This window comes from Macaca thibetana, chromosome 12, assembly GCF_024542745.1.
Source record: "Macaca thibetana thibetana isolate TM-01 chromosome 12, ASM2454274v1, whole genome shotgun sequence".
In the NCBI taxonomy this organism is placed as follows: Eukaryota; Metazoa; Chordata; class Mammalia; order Primates; family Cercopithecidae; genus Macaca; species Macaca thibetana.
In genome coordinates, this window is record NC_065589.1 from 105,673,233 (window position 1) to 105,689,474 (window position 16,242).

The window sequence follows — 16,242 nt, forward strand, 5'->3', positions numbered from 1 at the left end:
CATGAGTACTAAAAATCTAATATTATCGACACAAATTAAATATATGGATAATTGTTGAATCTGTAATGAATGAAAAACTTGAATGACCTAAGGGTTCCAACTCTGAATATACAATACTCATTGTGGATAATTTTTATTGTACTTTTGATATATAGTGAATATTAAGCATTTTACATTTATTATTAGTGTCTGAATTTAGAGGAACATAATTTTATTATCTTCATTTTGTGGGTCAAGCAACTGAGGCACAGAAAAGTTATATGCCTGGTCCAGGATCACACAGGCAATAAACGGCCTAGCCATGGTCTGATCTCCAAAGCAGCCTTTCTTAAACTACTAAGAAGGCTATTGATGATTTAGCTAAAGTGAACTTTTGAAAGTACAATTCTGGGAATTGTTTCATCAATTATACTAGTAAAATAAAATATTCCCTTTTTGCTTTCTTTTTTATTTTAAAATTATGGTATCAGTGGACACAATTAGCTAGCTGGAGGGCTCACCTAGATGTTAAATGGTTAATAGAGGTCACAGTGTAAATGAAAACATCCTGTAATCTGGTCGTTTGTCAGATTTGTAACATTTCAATTTTCTTCCTTCTCTCACATCATTTATATATCAGTGTTTGCATGATTACAGCGGCTTTTTCTAATATTATTTCAGCTCTAACTGTTCCCTAAAAGCTACTCTATGTCATTGTGACTGGCGCTGGTTCCTAGTATGCCTGATAGTGTGGAGGGGTAAGATTCCTTTTTTTTTTTTCTGTCAGCGATAGCAGCTGTCAAGTCCTAAAACACTGAAAAACTGATATTAATACTGTTTTTGTCAAAGCAAGGGCAAGGCACTTCAGAAGTGAATAAATCTAGAACAGCCAACACTGCAGTCTCTTGAGCAGTTTATTTGTTATAAATACAAGTCAATACCACAAGATGGCACCTTTTTACTTTCAACACCTATGATTACAAACAATTATCTTCATAAAATGGTCTCAGCTTTTTAATGTGTTGTTTTAGATATTATTGAAACCTTATAAAAGCAAGACTTTCTACAAACAGGATTGGTGTTTGATGTATATTAAATGAGGTCAGATAATTAAATTTGAAAAAAGAATTTATAAATATTCAGATAAGAAAATTGAAATTACAAAAGCAGAGTTTGTCATCATTAAACTGAATTACAACTGTGTGTGGTTAATGCTATATCTACATGGATACATTTTTGTTAAAATACAGTTTTAGTAATCAAATAATCTACCTCATTCTCCAATTTGACCACATATTTCATTTGTACACTCTAACATTCAGTACACATTCCCTGCAGAAATGACCTAGCTTTCATCTAGTCCAGCAATTAACACACACTCTGCTATTTTCAGTAGCTGCAAACCATGAAGTGCCATCATCCCCTGGCTACAAAACAAAATACAATATTTAAAGGTTAAAAACTCAGAGAATTTCTGAAATGGTAATCCATTCTCTCTGTGTTCATGAAAATAGGCAATCCAATTTGAAAGTCTTTAAACCAATGTAAACTTTAGAAAACTCAGTGTTGACGTATGGGAAGAATAAAGACTTTGCACTAATATAGTGCGTAACAATGCAGTGTCAGACTCGTCATTTACAGTAAATGCCTTGATTGGACTTTCCTCTGGATTGTCATTATGCTGCTGAAGATCAAGTTTACTCAAGTCTGTGGGAATTCCATCATGTTTTCTTCCTCCCAGTTCCAAACAGGAAGAGAAGGGTTTTCAGGTCCCTTGGGAAAACCAAAAAATAAAATACTCACACCCACAAACAACTTGAAAACAAAATGGCAGACCTAATAATCCTTGACTCCATGTCCAAATGAAGTTGAGGCAATATTACTTTTGCAATATTTGTATTCTGCCCAATATATCACATCATGAGATTCCTCAAAAAACTGAGAAGTCTGAGAGCTACAAAAGAGAAAGCAGTTAAGGCAGTTGATGTCTACATTTGGATTTCTTTTTCAGGTTACATGTCTAAGTCTCCATCGTAGGCTAAGGTCAGAGGCTTCTGTTGGGGAGGTGTGCTTTGATGTGGTTTTGGCTTCTTGCTGCAAAGGGAAAAAAAATTCCTCAGATAAAGTAAGTTCATAGAGCTCTGTTTCATCTGCCAAAGACAATTTTGAGGTATAGAAATTCAAGCGGTAAAAATGACAAAGAGATTAATTTCTCTACATGTGCGAGTTTCCTTTTGTGAATATTGAATGCTTTCACTCTCCATGAAGGAGAAGCCATCATTTTACACAATCTTAAAACTGGTTTAGTGGAATGGAGGAACTTAGCAGAAGGGCTGTTTCCGTTTTTATATTCTTGTTGATATACAACAACGGGAATGTCTTTTCTCACTAATTTTTAAGCTTTTGTGACCTTCACATCACAGATGCTCAACATCATAAGCAGCTGGAGCAGCCAGGCCTCACCCTGCTGGTCTTGTTTTTCAGTAAACACACTTCTGCTCTGACCTGGAACCTGACATTTAGCTGCCAAGATGCCAGAGTGTGTCAGGAAAATTTAACCAATTCTACTCCGTGCAAAGCCATTCTCACCTGGTCTCTGCTTTACCTGAAGTCCACAACTTTGCCAGGTCAGAGAAGGCTGTTTTTCCTTCTCATGGAGAGAAAACATGTTGAACAACATCCCCAAATCATACAGCGATGCCCCAGATGTGGGGCAAAACACCTTGCAGTACATTCCTTGTTTCTTAGTACGGGAAAATCTTAACTTGTATTTACAAATGCTTGTAACCTTTAATTCTGCCACTTAACTTCTCTCACCGCCACACTTACCCTCCCTCCTCAAGGGCTTTGCTTTGCCCGGCCTACACAGCCTGACTTCACCTCTCTCCCTGTCTCCAACCTTCCATGCTTTTATTTTATATTAGCATCTATTGCTTATTGGATGCATACTAAGTGCCAAGATCTGTGCTGAACATTTTACACAAAATCTCTCAAAACATCCCAGAACAACCCTGCAAGGGAGGCATTCGAATTATTGCTACTTTACACAGAAGGACCACCGATGTTGTTTACATTCCCTCAGGTCACTGAGTGAGTGGCAGAGCCTGCATTCTAAGCAAATCTAACACACGTTAACCTTTTCACCACACTCTCCATATACCTATACATTTGGCACTTGGTAGAAATTCATTTGGCACTTGGTAGAAATGACATTTTTTGGTCTGCACCTATGAATTAATTTTTGTATTCCGAGTGAATCTAACTTAAAAACAAAGATTTTAATCTATACAATTCAGTGGCATGTGGCACAGTCACAGCGTGGGTGCCATCACCATTATCTAGCTCCAGAACCTTTTCATCGTGCCAAAAGGCAACTCTGCACTCTTCCAAGCAGTCTCTCCCCCATTTACCCCCGCTCTCAGCCCCTGGCAACCATTCGTCAATTAACTTTCTGCCCGGATAGATTTTGATATCTTAAATGGAATCATGCTGTATGTGGCCTATTGTGTCTGGCTTCTTACACTTAATGGCTAAAATGGTGAATTTTATGCTATGTGAATTTTACTGCAATAAAAAATATTTGATAAAATTAAAATGGTTGTAGGGAGAAACTCCTAGTTAAAAATGCTCAAGTTTTAATTTAAGGAGTAAAATTAATTTTTTGATTGATGTTTGAAGCAAATGATACAAGTTAAAGAAATAAATTAAAAATGGTTTTGGCAGAACCCCTAAAAGGAACTGCAGATTCTCCTGGTGCCCCCCACTCTGGCACCTGGCATGCTGCGGGTGCTCATTGAGAATGTGCTGAGTGCTGGGCGGAGATGGCTGCAGGCAAGCAACTTCCAACCAGAGAAGCTGCGGAGATGCAAAAACATGATTCAGAATTTTCTCCAGAGGGAGCTTCAGCCTTCAATTTCCTGCTTTCCAGGTCCTCTCCAATTTTCAAAAAGGGCATTGCTTAATTATCTGAATAAGATCCAATTTAACTTTATCTATACTAAATATGTTCCAGTGACTCTAATTATACTGATGGGCTCAGGCTCTGGCATGAACCCCGCTTGACATGGAGTCCTGGGTATCCCATTCCACGGCATTTTAAGGTGCTAAGAAATCACACACACACCAGAGGTTGAGGCAATCTGAAAGTGACAGCCTGTAAATCTACCCCGACGGTGGTGGTGGTGACGGGGTGGGTTGTCTTAATGGCAAAAAAGAGTACATGGAAGTTCATCTGAAATTACAGCAGGAGTCTTCTCCCTCCCACCTCTCTTGGCTTTCTTTTTTGTGTGGGAAGGGTGCAAAGAAGAAGAGAGGGCTAAGAAATGTAGTTGCTTCCAAAACAGAGATTTTGGCGGTCTACCCTTAATTGGCATTTGCTAAAGGCCACTGGGCAAGGATAAATTAGAGAATCCTAAACACTGGGGAGTTGAGAATGCAAAGCCAGTAGAAAGGCTAGAGGTGGTCATATCTCTATAAAGAGACAATACTATCTCTGGGGAGACACGTCAACTTGGCCAGTCTGTATGATCTAGGCTTGGAATATTCGATTCCAAATTTACACAAATATGTTCATGCCACTTACCATGTTTGGAATCATGGACTCTGTGGCCACCTCTGGCGAGAAGAGGGGGCTACTAATAGGTAGGCCTTGGACCTCTGTGGGCCATGTGGTATGCTGGGGTTCATTGGGATTAGGACCTCATTTATCATGCATCTTTTCATATTGTGCAACCACCCCCCAATTGCCAGATACCAAAATCGCAATTATGAATACATGAGATCTGAGAAGTTTTATGGCTTAGAATAGATCAGCCTCCTCTCAAATATGAATCTCTGGACCACTGAATATGGTAGCACTTCGCCAAATAGCGGCTTTGCAAGGCTTTCTGGCTAGTAAAAAAGAACCTCAGCAGGAGGAGCTGAGGGGCAAGACTGCACTCAGCAAGGCCAACATTGAGGAGGCCAGCAAGTAGGAGCCTTGTCTTCAGAGCCTCTGGCTTGCTTTCCTTTCTCCCTACAGTATCCATATTTTTCCTTTAGAAGTAAGTTTATTTCTTTTTTTTTTTCTCCTCCACTCTGGTTTCAGAAAAGGTATGATCACCTCCCTCACTCACTAAATCAGGACCCATAAATGCCTGGCACATCATAGGCCACCAACACCACCAGTCATCCTGTGCCCAGGTGGACATCTCTAATCCATCACTCTATTCTCTCCTGTTGAGCTGAGGTGTAGCCTCATCATTCTTCCTAACAGAGCACTCTTGACAGCCATAGCCACTTTTAGAGTTGGCACAAAGCACAAAACCATTTTGCAATCCTAGCTGTGAAAGATCACTGGCAGACACATTTTAAAGTGACCTCTTTTAGGGTCATTTGCATTTTAGCAAAGGATAAAAATTCATTAAGCCAGAAAAGTGAGCTCATTGTGGACTGACAAGCCAGCCTCTGGCACTTCTCAGCAAAGACTCATTCTCAAGCCAGGAGAGATTAACTAGTTTGATGAAAGCAGCAAACCATATTTTGTTTTGGCAGCCACTTGTGAGAGACAAGCCTATGGAGATGCAAGTACCACTCTCAAATTTGGGAAGAATGAGAGTGTATTACAGAACTATGCTGGGCAAGGCAGACTGGACATTATTATCTGGTGTAACTTCCAGGTGCTACATCTAGGTTAACAGAAAGTTCATCCAGTGGTCATCCCCATTAAATTGCTTCATGGATATTTACTGCCAGGGGAGAAGGGGCATCAATAATATTTCTGAAACTCCAAACACTAATGGTAGATGTTCAAAGGCTAGTATTAGAAAGAAGTAGTCTTTAGAAGACTATTTTTTGACATTTTCTCAGAAGCATTTTCAAGTTTTATTATAAATTGCTTTCATCTGAAGTATACACCAAAGACCTGGCATATTTTAGCAGTTCTCTTGTCCTAAGGCTTCTGTTTTTGGCAAAAACATAAAATCTCTAAAACTGTCATCCTCTAACTCTTCTGCAATCCATTTAATAGAATTAGATGCTGGGAAAATATCTATTTGGGTTTCTTTGGCGGCTCATATGTAACCGTAAATGGTACATGTTTTTATATCAATAGGTCTGTACCAGGTCTACAGCTTACTTTACCTGTGAAACAAGGAGCCTCTAAGAAATGTGGAAGCTATAGACATTTTGTTGAGTCTAAGGAGTTTTGGGCATCACTCAAGAGAAAGAAATCACAAAGATTCAAAGGCCAGTAGAAAGAGTGTGCACTCTAGGGATAGGCAAACCTGGGGTTGATTCTACCATGCTGGTGACCTCAGAAAAGTTAAGAAATTTCACTAGGGATCAATTACTGTTTAAAATAGGGATGGCAATAGCAACACCTCCTTGGATTATTATGATTGAATAAGGCAATGTATGTAATATTTGACATATAAATATTAGACTTTTTTTCCTAGACTGTTTTTTTTTAAAAATACAGGCAATAAGTTTTTACTAATACATTTTATTTATTTGCTCAATAAATCTTTATCAAATTCATGCTTTAAAACAATCCATAAAGCATAGTCATTACTTCTCTCCACCCAAACTCCCTGGGGTTTGATAGAGGAGGAAGATGTTTATATAAATAACTACAATATTATAATGGCATAAATACCACGAGAAAAGGGACAAGAACAAATTATTTCAGACTGTTTAAAAAGGAAAATGTTGGTATTTGAGTTTTACAGGGATTAATGAACAGGCAGAGTACCAATAGCTAGCAATGGAAAACAAGGAGTAAGCCACAGAAGCAGAAACTTCCTTGGAAAATTAGAGGGGCAGTTCCCTAAGTGCCTGATATGGTTAGATTTTGTTTCCCCACCAAAATCTCATCTTGAATTGTAATCCCCATAAACTCCATAATCCCCACATGTCAAGGGAGAAACTAGGTGGAGGTAATTGAATCATGGCTTCCCCCATGCTGTTCTCAGGATAGAGAGGTAGTTCTCAAAAGATGTGATGGTTTTATAAGGGTCTCCTTCCCCTGCTCTCAGCACTAAATCCATCCTGTTGCTCTGTGAAGAAGGTGCCTGTTTCTCCTTTGCCTTTGGCCATGATTGGAAGTTTCCTGAGGCCTCCCCAGTCATACAGAACTGTGAGTCAATTAAATCTCTTTCCTTTACTAATTACCCAGTCTTGGCTATTTCTTCATAGTAGTATGACAATGGATTAATATAGTGCCCTAATGTGAAATTATTCCTCCTCAAAATTATCTTTCAGAAAGAGGCGACAGTCTTATATTCAATGACTATAAAATCTTTTATATAATGAGGGGCTACATTTGCTATACCAAAAGCTATTTAAAAAAATGCAAATCACAGATATACACACAAGACAAATAAAATGGCCATCTCCCTAATGTATGCAGATAGGTATTTGGATGTGAGGATAAAACCTCTGAAACAGCAGCACAAAGAGATCCAAAGAAGTGCTGTATCTCAAACAACTTGGGTGGAAATGAATATACTAAACCTGATACTGAAGTGAACTGTGGAAAGAAAGACTAAAGCAGTGATAAGAGTGACTTATCTGAAAGGTAGATGGAGACATTGAATAAAATTAGGTTATGAATATGAAATTAGAGAAAAATGAGCATTTTATATAATGAAATACTGTATTTATGTGTGATATAAGATAATAAATGCAACTATAATTTAGCACATTGATTAAATATTAGCATAGACAATTTACTATCTTATCTAAATCAAAAAGTTTATTTAAAAAGTCAATTTTTTTCTTTTTTAAAAAATTTTCCTTAGTTAGAAAATGAAGACTTAAATGTGTTTGAGCCTATATAACATACGCGCCTGTATAGGGTATAGGGAATTAGTAGCAGATACATTTGAAAGAGTTGTTTGGGCTCCAGTTGTGGAAGACTTTAGTCAACTGGTGAGGCAGCCAAAACATGACTTTAGTTTTGCTGTCAGTGGGAAGCTAGAGCTCGTGTGTGAGTAGGAAAGGGCTGATCCTTGGAGCTAAGCTTCAGAAAGACGAATCTGGCTGTAGACTGCAGACGGGAGCCGGTCCAAATATGAGCGCTACTTCCACAGGGACATTATTAAAGGCAGACATTCAGCATGAAAAAAATGTCTATGAGATACAATGTGCATAAATACTTACGTAATTTGGCTACTGAAAAGTAAAGAGAAATTTCATTGATACTTTATATTTTAAAATTCACCAAAAAGCGATGTAGCAAAACTGCACTTGTATCCCATGAATATATATAAAAAAATTCTCTAGAAAGTGGTTTGTTTACAGAATACAATGATGTACCTAATTAATTCCCAGAACTTAGAGTCATGCAGAAAGGGGCCCTAATAAACATTTGTTGTCAAAGGAATAGATTACGGTTAACACATTCTTAGGTTGAAGGGAATGGAGAAAAATAAAAAAGGCAAAATGTATGTGTTACTACATGTAAATTTTTAATTTTTTAAATATTTAAGGGAAAAGGGAAGCATAGAAACTGGATTTGGGGATATGGTTGGTTACTAACAGCTAGAATTCATCTAAGCTTTTATAGACCGACAGACTATCTAATTACCTTACACTGGGTTGGTCTATTGATTGCTTTGAAAGTAGTTTCCTATTGGCCAAACCTTCATGTCCTTTGCTGCAATTTAAGAAATTTCCCCTTTGTTTTAATCTTTTCTGGTGATGAATGCTTCCTGTTCCTTTAAACCTCATACAAAGCTTTCAAATTCACATTTGTTCATTAAGAGTAGATCTAGGCAATACTAGCCAAACATCAATTTGAATAAAGAAAATCAGTAAAAAAAATTTGATTCTAGGATGAATGACCAACTGAAGATGACACTTTTCACTACAACAACAGGGAAATGTTAGTTGGATAGAAATCTAATTTCTAGGGAAAAATTTCTACCACTATAGGTGGTAGAAAGAATTAAAGTCATCTTATTTCCTTCACCAAATTTCACTGACCAAGAGCAAAGATTTAAAAACCTGTGTAGCCTTGGAAACAGAATTTGAGGTTAATAGACAATGGCTGAATTTGAATCAAAATTAAAACTTGGGTAAAAATTCTCAGGAAAATAGTCTCTGAAATAGATGATGAATATAAATATCTTTATTAGGAGAAAAAATTGAAGTAACACTTTGATCTCATGAAAATTTAAAAAAATCAATTGAAACTTCTGCTAAAAAAGCTGATATAATATTCTTAGCACACTTGAAAACATTAACATCTACAGTTGACCCTTGAACAACACATGTTTGAACTGCATCAACTTACATGCAGATTTTCTTCCGCCTCTGCCACCCCTGAGACAATAAGGCCAAGAACCCCTCTTTCTTCCTCTTCCTCCTCAGCCTAGTCAGTATGAAGATGGTGAGGATGAAGACCTTCATGATAATCCATAACTACTTAGTGAATAGTAAATATATTTTCTGTTCCTTGTGATTTTCTTAATTACATTTTCTTTTCTCTAGCTTACTTTATTGTAAGAATATAGTATATAATTCATAAACATACAAAATATGCGTTATTTGACTATGTTATTGGTAAGGCTTCTGGTCAAAAGTGGGCCATTAGTAGTCAGGTTTTGGGGGAGTCGGAAATTATACTTGAATTTTTGACTGTGTGGGGAGTAGGCACCCCAGTCCTCACACTGTTCAAGAGTCAACTGCATTTACTTCTGTCTGGTTTCAAGAGCAGTTCATCAACTAAAATATATTCTGTATGATGAACTAGTTATTATTTTCTGAGATTAATAAATTCTCAGAACTAGTCACTTTACAAAATGGTTTTTTATTTTTTTTTGGAAATGACCATCAGTTAAATTTTGTCTCATAGCTTGTCAATATAAAAAAACAACTTGCTCTACTATTTAAAATGTGCTTACAGGTTGTTTTAACCAACTGGTCAGTTTAACCTAACCATTCAAAATTTAAGAACAAAATTTAACATAACTGAAATTATCTGTAGTAATTTTCTTAGCCTGGGCCACAAATTAGAATTACCTCAGAAGCTTTTAAACACCCAGATGACCTGGCCACATCCAAGACTAATTAAATCAGAATCTCTGGGGAGGGGGATCAAGCATGATTCCCTAGGAGACATCAATGTATTGTCAAGGCTGAAAACTACTGATTGAAATCAAAACACCCAAATGGAAAAGTTCTGACCAATGATTTTCATATTATTCAAATACCAAATTTTAAAAAGTTATCTCAAATAAGAACAAAAAAAATAATGATTCCTCATTTCAACTATTCAGCCATTCTACTGTTGAAGATTATTTCTTGGCCTCAAGAATTCTATTATAATGGGCAATGATCCTGAGATACTTTTTTCAAGTATAACATTAAATCCATAAAAAATACGGAATATAAACTTTTTACTAATTAGTACTTACCAAACAAGGTAGGAAGTAAATACTAGGAAAATCATGATAAGAAAAGCGCCACCTGAAACGCCATAAACCCAAATTTTTACTCGGCCATCTGTTTAAAACAGAGATAACATAAGAAGCTTAGCATACAGAAGTCTGCAGCATTTGAGAGACAGGGCAACATTAGATCTGACAACCCCAAGCTGACCATTAGTTCTGTACTTGAACACCAGCACCTTAGCCAACTGTGCACTCAACTGCAGAAGTTAGCAATGTTCTAGCAAACTCTGTAAATTGCCAGGTATAATCAGAAATTAAAGATTGTCTTAGAACATCATAGGAATATGGGTTTCCTACTAGAAATTATGTCTATGAAAACAACTTTAAAATATTACATGGCACCGTTTTTAATGGACTTTTATAGATAAACAGTTGGCATTGTTGTTTGATTTTTAGCAAATTAACTCTCAAAAGCATTAGGTGTAACTTCATGGCACCAAAATTTTTATGTTACTGAATGTTTTACTTTTTATCTGAATTCTGAGACATGCACAAGTCATAAGCATAAGTGGAAATATCCATAGGTAACAGCTCTCAAATGATGAAAAAGAAATGAAAATGTAAAATATAAGATAGTCAATCAAATTTTTTCATAATACCAAACAAACACTGGTAATCATTATTTCATAAAATCCAGTCAATTGGTAGGCTAATTTGAATTTAAGGTGTTTATAGTTATATGCATATACAAAAATATGGCAAAACATTTGACAACATAAAAAGAACAAAGAAAATTATAATTAAGAGACAACTTTGCATGGAAAGAAAACTACTATGACCATTTTTAGTGGCTCTACTTCCAAAATGACGTTAGGCAAACAAAAACTACATGACCAAACAAGTTAATCAATTCATCAAATTACTGTAAAATTGCCACCATGTGTCTACAAGTACACATTATTTTGGATCTGATGTCTACTACAGTTAACAAAATGCATTAACCATGTATTTTAATCTATTATGTTACTTTTATTCTATATAAGATATAAGCTTGAGTATATATATACATACATTCACAAATATATATATGCTTTTTCTACATATGATAGAAACTTGAGTTGTTTCTGTCACTCGGTTTTTTGCTCTATTTTATGTGAGCATATAGCTAACTAAACTTAGAATTGGACTGACAAAGGCAATACCTCAGTATCCAAAACGAATTGCATTTATTTCTGAAAGAAACACACAGAGATTCATCATACTACACCAATGTAATTAACTACAGGTCCAAAATACACGTAACAGTATCTTATTTGAAAAGCTTCTATGTGGGGAAAAACAATCAAAATCTATTGTAAACAACACTTGTTTTGAATAAAATCACAATTACTTTCAATTACATTACAACTACCTATTATAGTTTTTGCTTATAGGACACTTTCAAGTCTCAATCAGATTTTAGAATAAGGTTCAATGTAGTAATGGTATTTTTCTATGGTCATAAAACTTTTACCAAAGCTTGAATTCTAATCTCTTTGAAACACTAATGATGAAATGGCCTATTCTGAGTTTTTACGTTGGTCAAAAAAAAAGTCTTTCCTGAGTTAGGACGCTCCTTATAGCTTATAATCCATAACACCCTGATTGATTCATTGGGAGGATCCAGTGCTTTTAAATCCCCAGGTTAGAGGTGTGTGGTGGTATAAAACCTTTAAAGCCATGTTACTTAAAAAAAGCATTAATGTATTCTATAAGGACATAAAAGATAGGCTAAACCTTCTAACTATTAAAAAAGATACGTAGTGAAAAATAAGTCTTCCCACTACCCTCTCAATTCCCTACAGAGTAGCTATTACTGTTACCAGTTTCCTTGTGAATCTTTCTAGTTCTCTGCATATGCAAGCACCTGAGCACACATATACCAATTCATACACTTCTTAAAAAGACAAAAATGGTACATATCATTCACTTTGATTTGTACTTTTTCTTCCACTAAACAATATAGGTTGGAAATATTTTCATACTAGTTCATAAAAGAAGGTCTACCTCTTCTTAGTATCCCTGTGATTCACCATGACACAGTTATATTTTGGTTTTCCCATTATTCTATTTGTGGGCATTTATATTGTTTTCATTCATTTTCTATAATAAGCAATCATATAATTAATATAACTTACAGACTTCTTTTAGTATATGTGTAAATAACTGCATGATGAGTTCCTTAGAGGAACATTTTAGGTCAAACTATATGACAGGTAAATAAATATATTAGTATGGCCTAATCGTCCTCCTGACAGGTTGCTCTAATTTACACTCTCACCATGAGAACCTAATGAAAGTTGTAAACTCTCTCAAGACCAAATACATATTTCATATACACTTATCTATATATATACAAATATAAGCACACACACACATGCAATTTATATCCCAATATACATATATATGTGTAAATACATATTTTTGTGTATCTAGACACACACAGACACACACACGTATACTCACACATATGATATTGTTGTTTTAGTTAGATCTCCAAGTTCCATCCATGAATAAAAGGTTAAGGGCTTACTTGTGGATTCCAAGACTCATTTCCCTGAGACCTCAAGTTAATTCTCTTTCAGAAATAGGGTCCACAGGCAATGGGTGAATCTGGCTATATTTAATATCATGTTTCCTTCACATTTAAATCTACTTCTAATTTAGCATTAAAGCTAATGAGATGTTTTTAAACACCTTTGGCATTCCCAGACATGCAGGGGAATCAAAAGTTAACTAAGATATGGTGGTATTTCTTAAAAGTTGACTGAGGTGTATAAATATTGCTTCTCCAGTTAGATCTGTGTTTCTCTGGGCCTAGGCTTTGGATTGTGTTCCATTTAAACGGGTCATCAAGACCCTTCTGGTACGGCTAAGGCCTAGGGTCTGGAAGGAAAATTCCTAGGGTATATTTGCCTGAGTGTTTTCTGTGTCTTCCCTTCCTATGCCCCAGGAGTTATGTTGCTTTCCTTGGTCATTTTCAGCGTTTTGTTTCTAAAAGAAGTGTCTGATGGCCACAGAGTCTCTGGCTTTCCCCTTCTACCCAATTCACAAAGTGGGAAGCAGGGACAGGGGTTTGTAAAAGCCTTAAAGGTCTGCCTTTAAAACCTTCCTCTGTCACTTGCTGGTGGTCTGAAACTGATAACATTAACCCGCACTGCCATTTTCAGTTACCTCATCTCTCAAATGGGATGATAACATCTCATTAGGTTCTAAGAACGTAATGAGACATTTCATGCTGTACAACCAGCCAGCACAGAGCCACAGGGCAACAGAAAGCATCTAATAAATGTCCATTCCTGCACTTAGTAAAAGTCGATTACTGAGCCCTGCAGGCCTAATACTGCAATATCTACGACAATCCTGCAGGATAAATACCACTAGATTGAGTTTATAGATGAAAAAAGGAGGTCCAGAGAAGTTAAGAAACTACAGCTAATCACAAAACAGGTGTGTGTAAGCCATGACGCCAGTAAGGTCTGTCTACCTTTGAAACTGATACTCTTTACCTTTTCACCAGTGTTTCTTGAAGCAAATAGGATCTCTGGACATTTCTTATAAGTCCTTGAGATTCTATTCCAATTTTCTCATTTAGTTATATATACAAATTCAGTTATAAGAGTAGATCTTTTCTCAGAGATAAATTAGGATTGAAAGATATTTTCAGGTGAGGTGCAGTGGTTCATGCCTGTAATTCCAGCACTTTGGGAGGCCAAGGCGGGCAGATCACTTGAGGTCAGGAGATTGAGACCAGCCTGGCCAACATGGCGAAACCTGTCTCTACTAAAAATACAGAAAAATTAGTCAGGTGTGGTGGCAGGCACCTGTAATCCCAGCTACTCGGGAAGCTATTGCAGAAGAATCGCTTGAACCTGGGAGGCAGAGGTTGCAGTGAGCTGAGATCACACCACTGGACTGCAGCCTGGGTGACAGAGTGAAACCCTCTCCCCAACCCAAGAAAAAAGAAAGATATTTTCAAAGGATATTATTTTGTTACTTAACTCACTGTCTCTTAGACTGGGGTTGAGAGACTTATGTTCAACCATTCATGAAAACACTGTACACTTAAAGGGACTCATGCATCATGCAATATTCAAATCTGAGAAACCCTGAATTATGCCATACTGCCTCTTTCTTCTCTCCTCTCCATTCTCCTTCCCTTCTCCTTCCCTCCATTCCTTCCATTATGAGAAGTGGTCAAAACATAGACCTCCTGTGAGAAAATTCTCATTTCTTACAACTGAAACTCACCTGGATCAAGTGGTTGAAGAGACCATCCTTTAAAAATATCATGTATTTTTGAATTCACAGGTCTGTTTTTCCCAGAAAGGTTTTTCACATCAGCTTTTTTATCCTCTGAGCCTGGTACTTTCATGCAGTAATCCAGGAAACCATTTGATCTCATTATCTCTGTATAGCCCTTCTCACAACCACAGACTCCACCCTATAGCATAAATAATATTTTTATGGTTACACAGTGGGTCAAACATATGAATGAATAAAAATACATATGTTAAAATCACTTAATATTTGCACTATACATCATGGCAATTTAGGGTTTGGGGCAACTGACTTACCAATGACATGATAATCAAATACATAGTTTGTCTTTTTAAATTCCAAAGTCAGCTCTTAAATCAAATGTTAGGTTTTTCAAATGTGTTTACAATTCTGACACCTGCCACATATTAAACCATAGTTCTTTGTGAACAAAGTTAATTAACTATGTCTTTTCCTCTCTTTCTTTTTTTTATTTTTTTTTTTTTTTTTTTTTTAGATGTAGTTTCACTCTGTCATTGAGGCTGGAGTGCAATGGCGCAATCTCAGCTCATTGTAATCTCCGCCTCCCAGGTTCAAGCACTTCTCCTGTCTCAGCCTTCTGAGTAGCTGGGATACAGGCACCTGTCATCACGCCCTAGCTAATTTTGTCTTTTTTTTTTCTTTCAATAGAGACAGGGTTTCACCATGTTGGCCAGGCTGGTCTTGAACTCCTGACCTCAGGAAATTTGCCTGCCTCGGCTTCCCAAAGTGCTGGGGTTACAGGCGTGAGCCACCGTGCCCAGCCATCTTTTCCTCTCTTATGGAGATGTTTATGGCATTTAATCAAATTATCTTCAACTCTTATCTCCATTTGTTTCAGATCCTTGCCTACTTGCTCCAACCCACCCTTCCTACTGAGAAGCAAAGCAACAGGGATTATGTACATATCTTCTTTGAATTAAGTGCTCTTGCTATCACAGCTGCTAAATCCCTCCATCACCTTTTACTGTTGACCACTAACTGTTAGAGTCGGTAGCTAAGAAGACATAAGCAGGACAGGAGAAGGGTCCCCCACCAGGAATGTCAGGCAACCAGTAGGTGATGGTTAGGCAGTTGTTAAACTGTCTCGCTAACATAATAATTGGTTGCAGCCAGCACTAGAGAAAGGCAGTCTCCCAAAAGATAGAAAACACCTGAAGCTGGTGGTCAGCAGCTTCCTGATAAAATCTCAGGAGTTGGGCAAATGGGCTCAATCACGCTAAGAGGCAAAATGTTAGAGTTTAACTGGTATATGACCTTCCTCTAGGAACACACAACTTGTAAGGGAAAAATGCCTCAAGTGAGCATGCGTACAACTTCAGTAAACACACTGTGCATGCGGCCCCTCCCAAGTCCTGGCAGGTCACTGTGCATGTGGATGGCGCACCCTAAGGAAAGAATCGGGGGAGAAGGGAAACAACCCCCACCCCTGAAGCATGCCAACATATAAAACCCAAGTCAAAAGTCAAAGAGGGCACTTGGATCTCTTTAAGTTGCCTACTTGGCCTTCTTCCAAGTGTACTTTACTTCCTTTCGTTCCTGCTCTGAAACT

General features: G+C 37.0%; 1 protein-coding gene across 1 annotated transcript in view; it reads right to left on the reverse strand.

Annotated features, from left to right (window-relative positions):
- Positions 1-881: 881 nt before the first annotated feature.
- Positions 882-16,242, reverse strand: part of THSD7B (thrombospondin type 1 domain containing 7B) — a 790,054-nt gene continuing 774,693 nt past the window's right edge. Inside the window, exons 25-27 of the mRNA XM_050750933.1 lie at positions 14,643-14,835; positions 10,377-10,464; positions 882-2,073 (exon numbers count right to left, since the gene is read on the reverse strand). Of these exons, the coding sequence (XP_050606890.1) occupies positions 1,992-2,073; positions 10,377-10,464; positions 14,643-14,835 (363 nt within the window). The 3' untranslated portion in view covers positions 882-1,991. The remainder of the gene's footprint in view (positions 2,074-10,376; positions 10,465-14,642; positions 14,836-16,242) is intronic.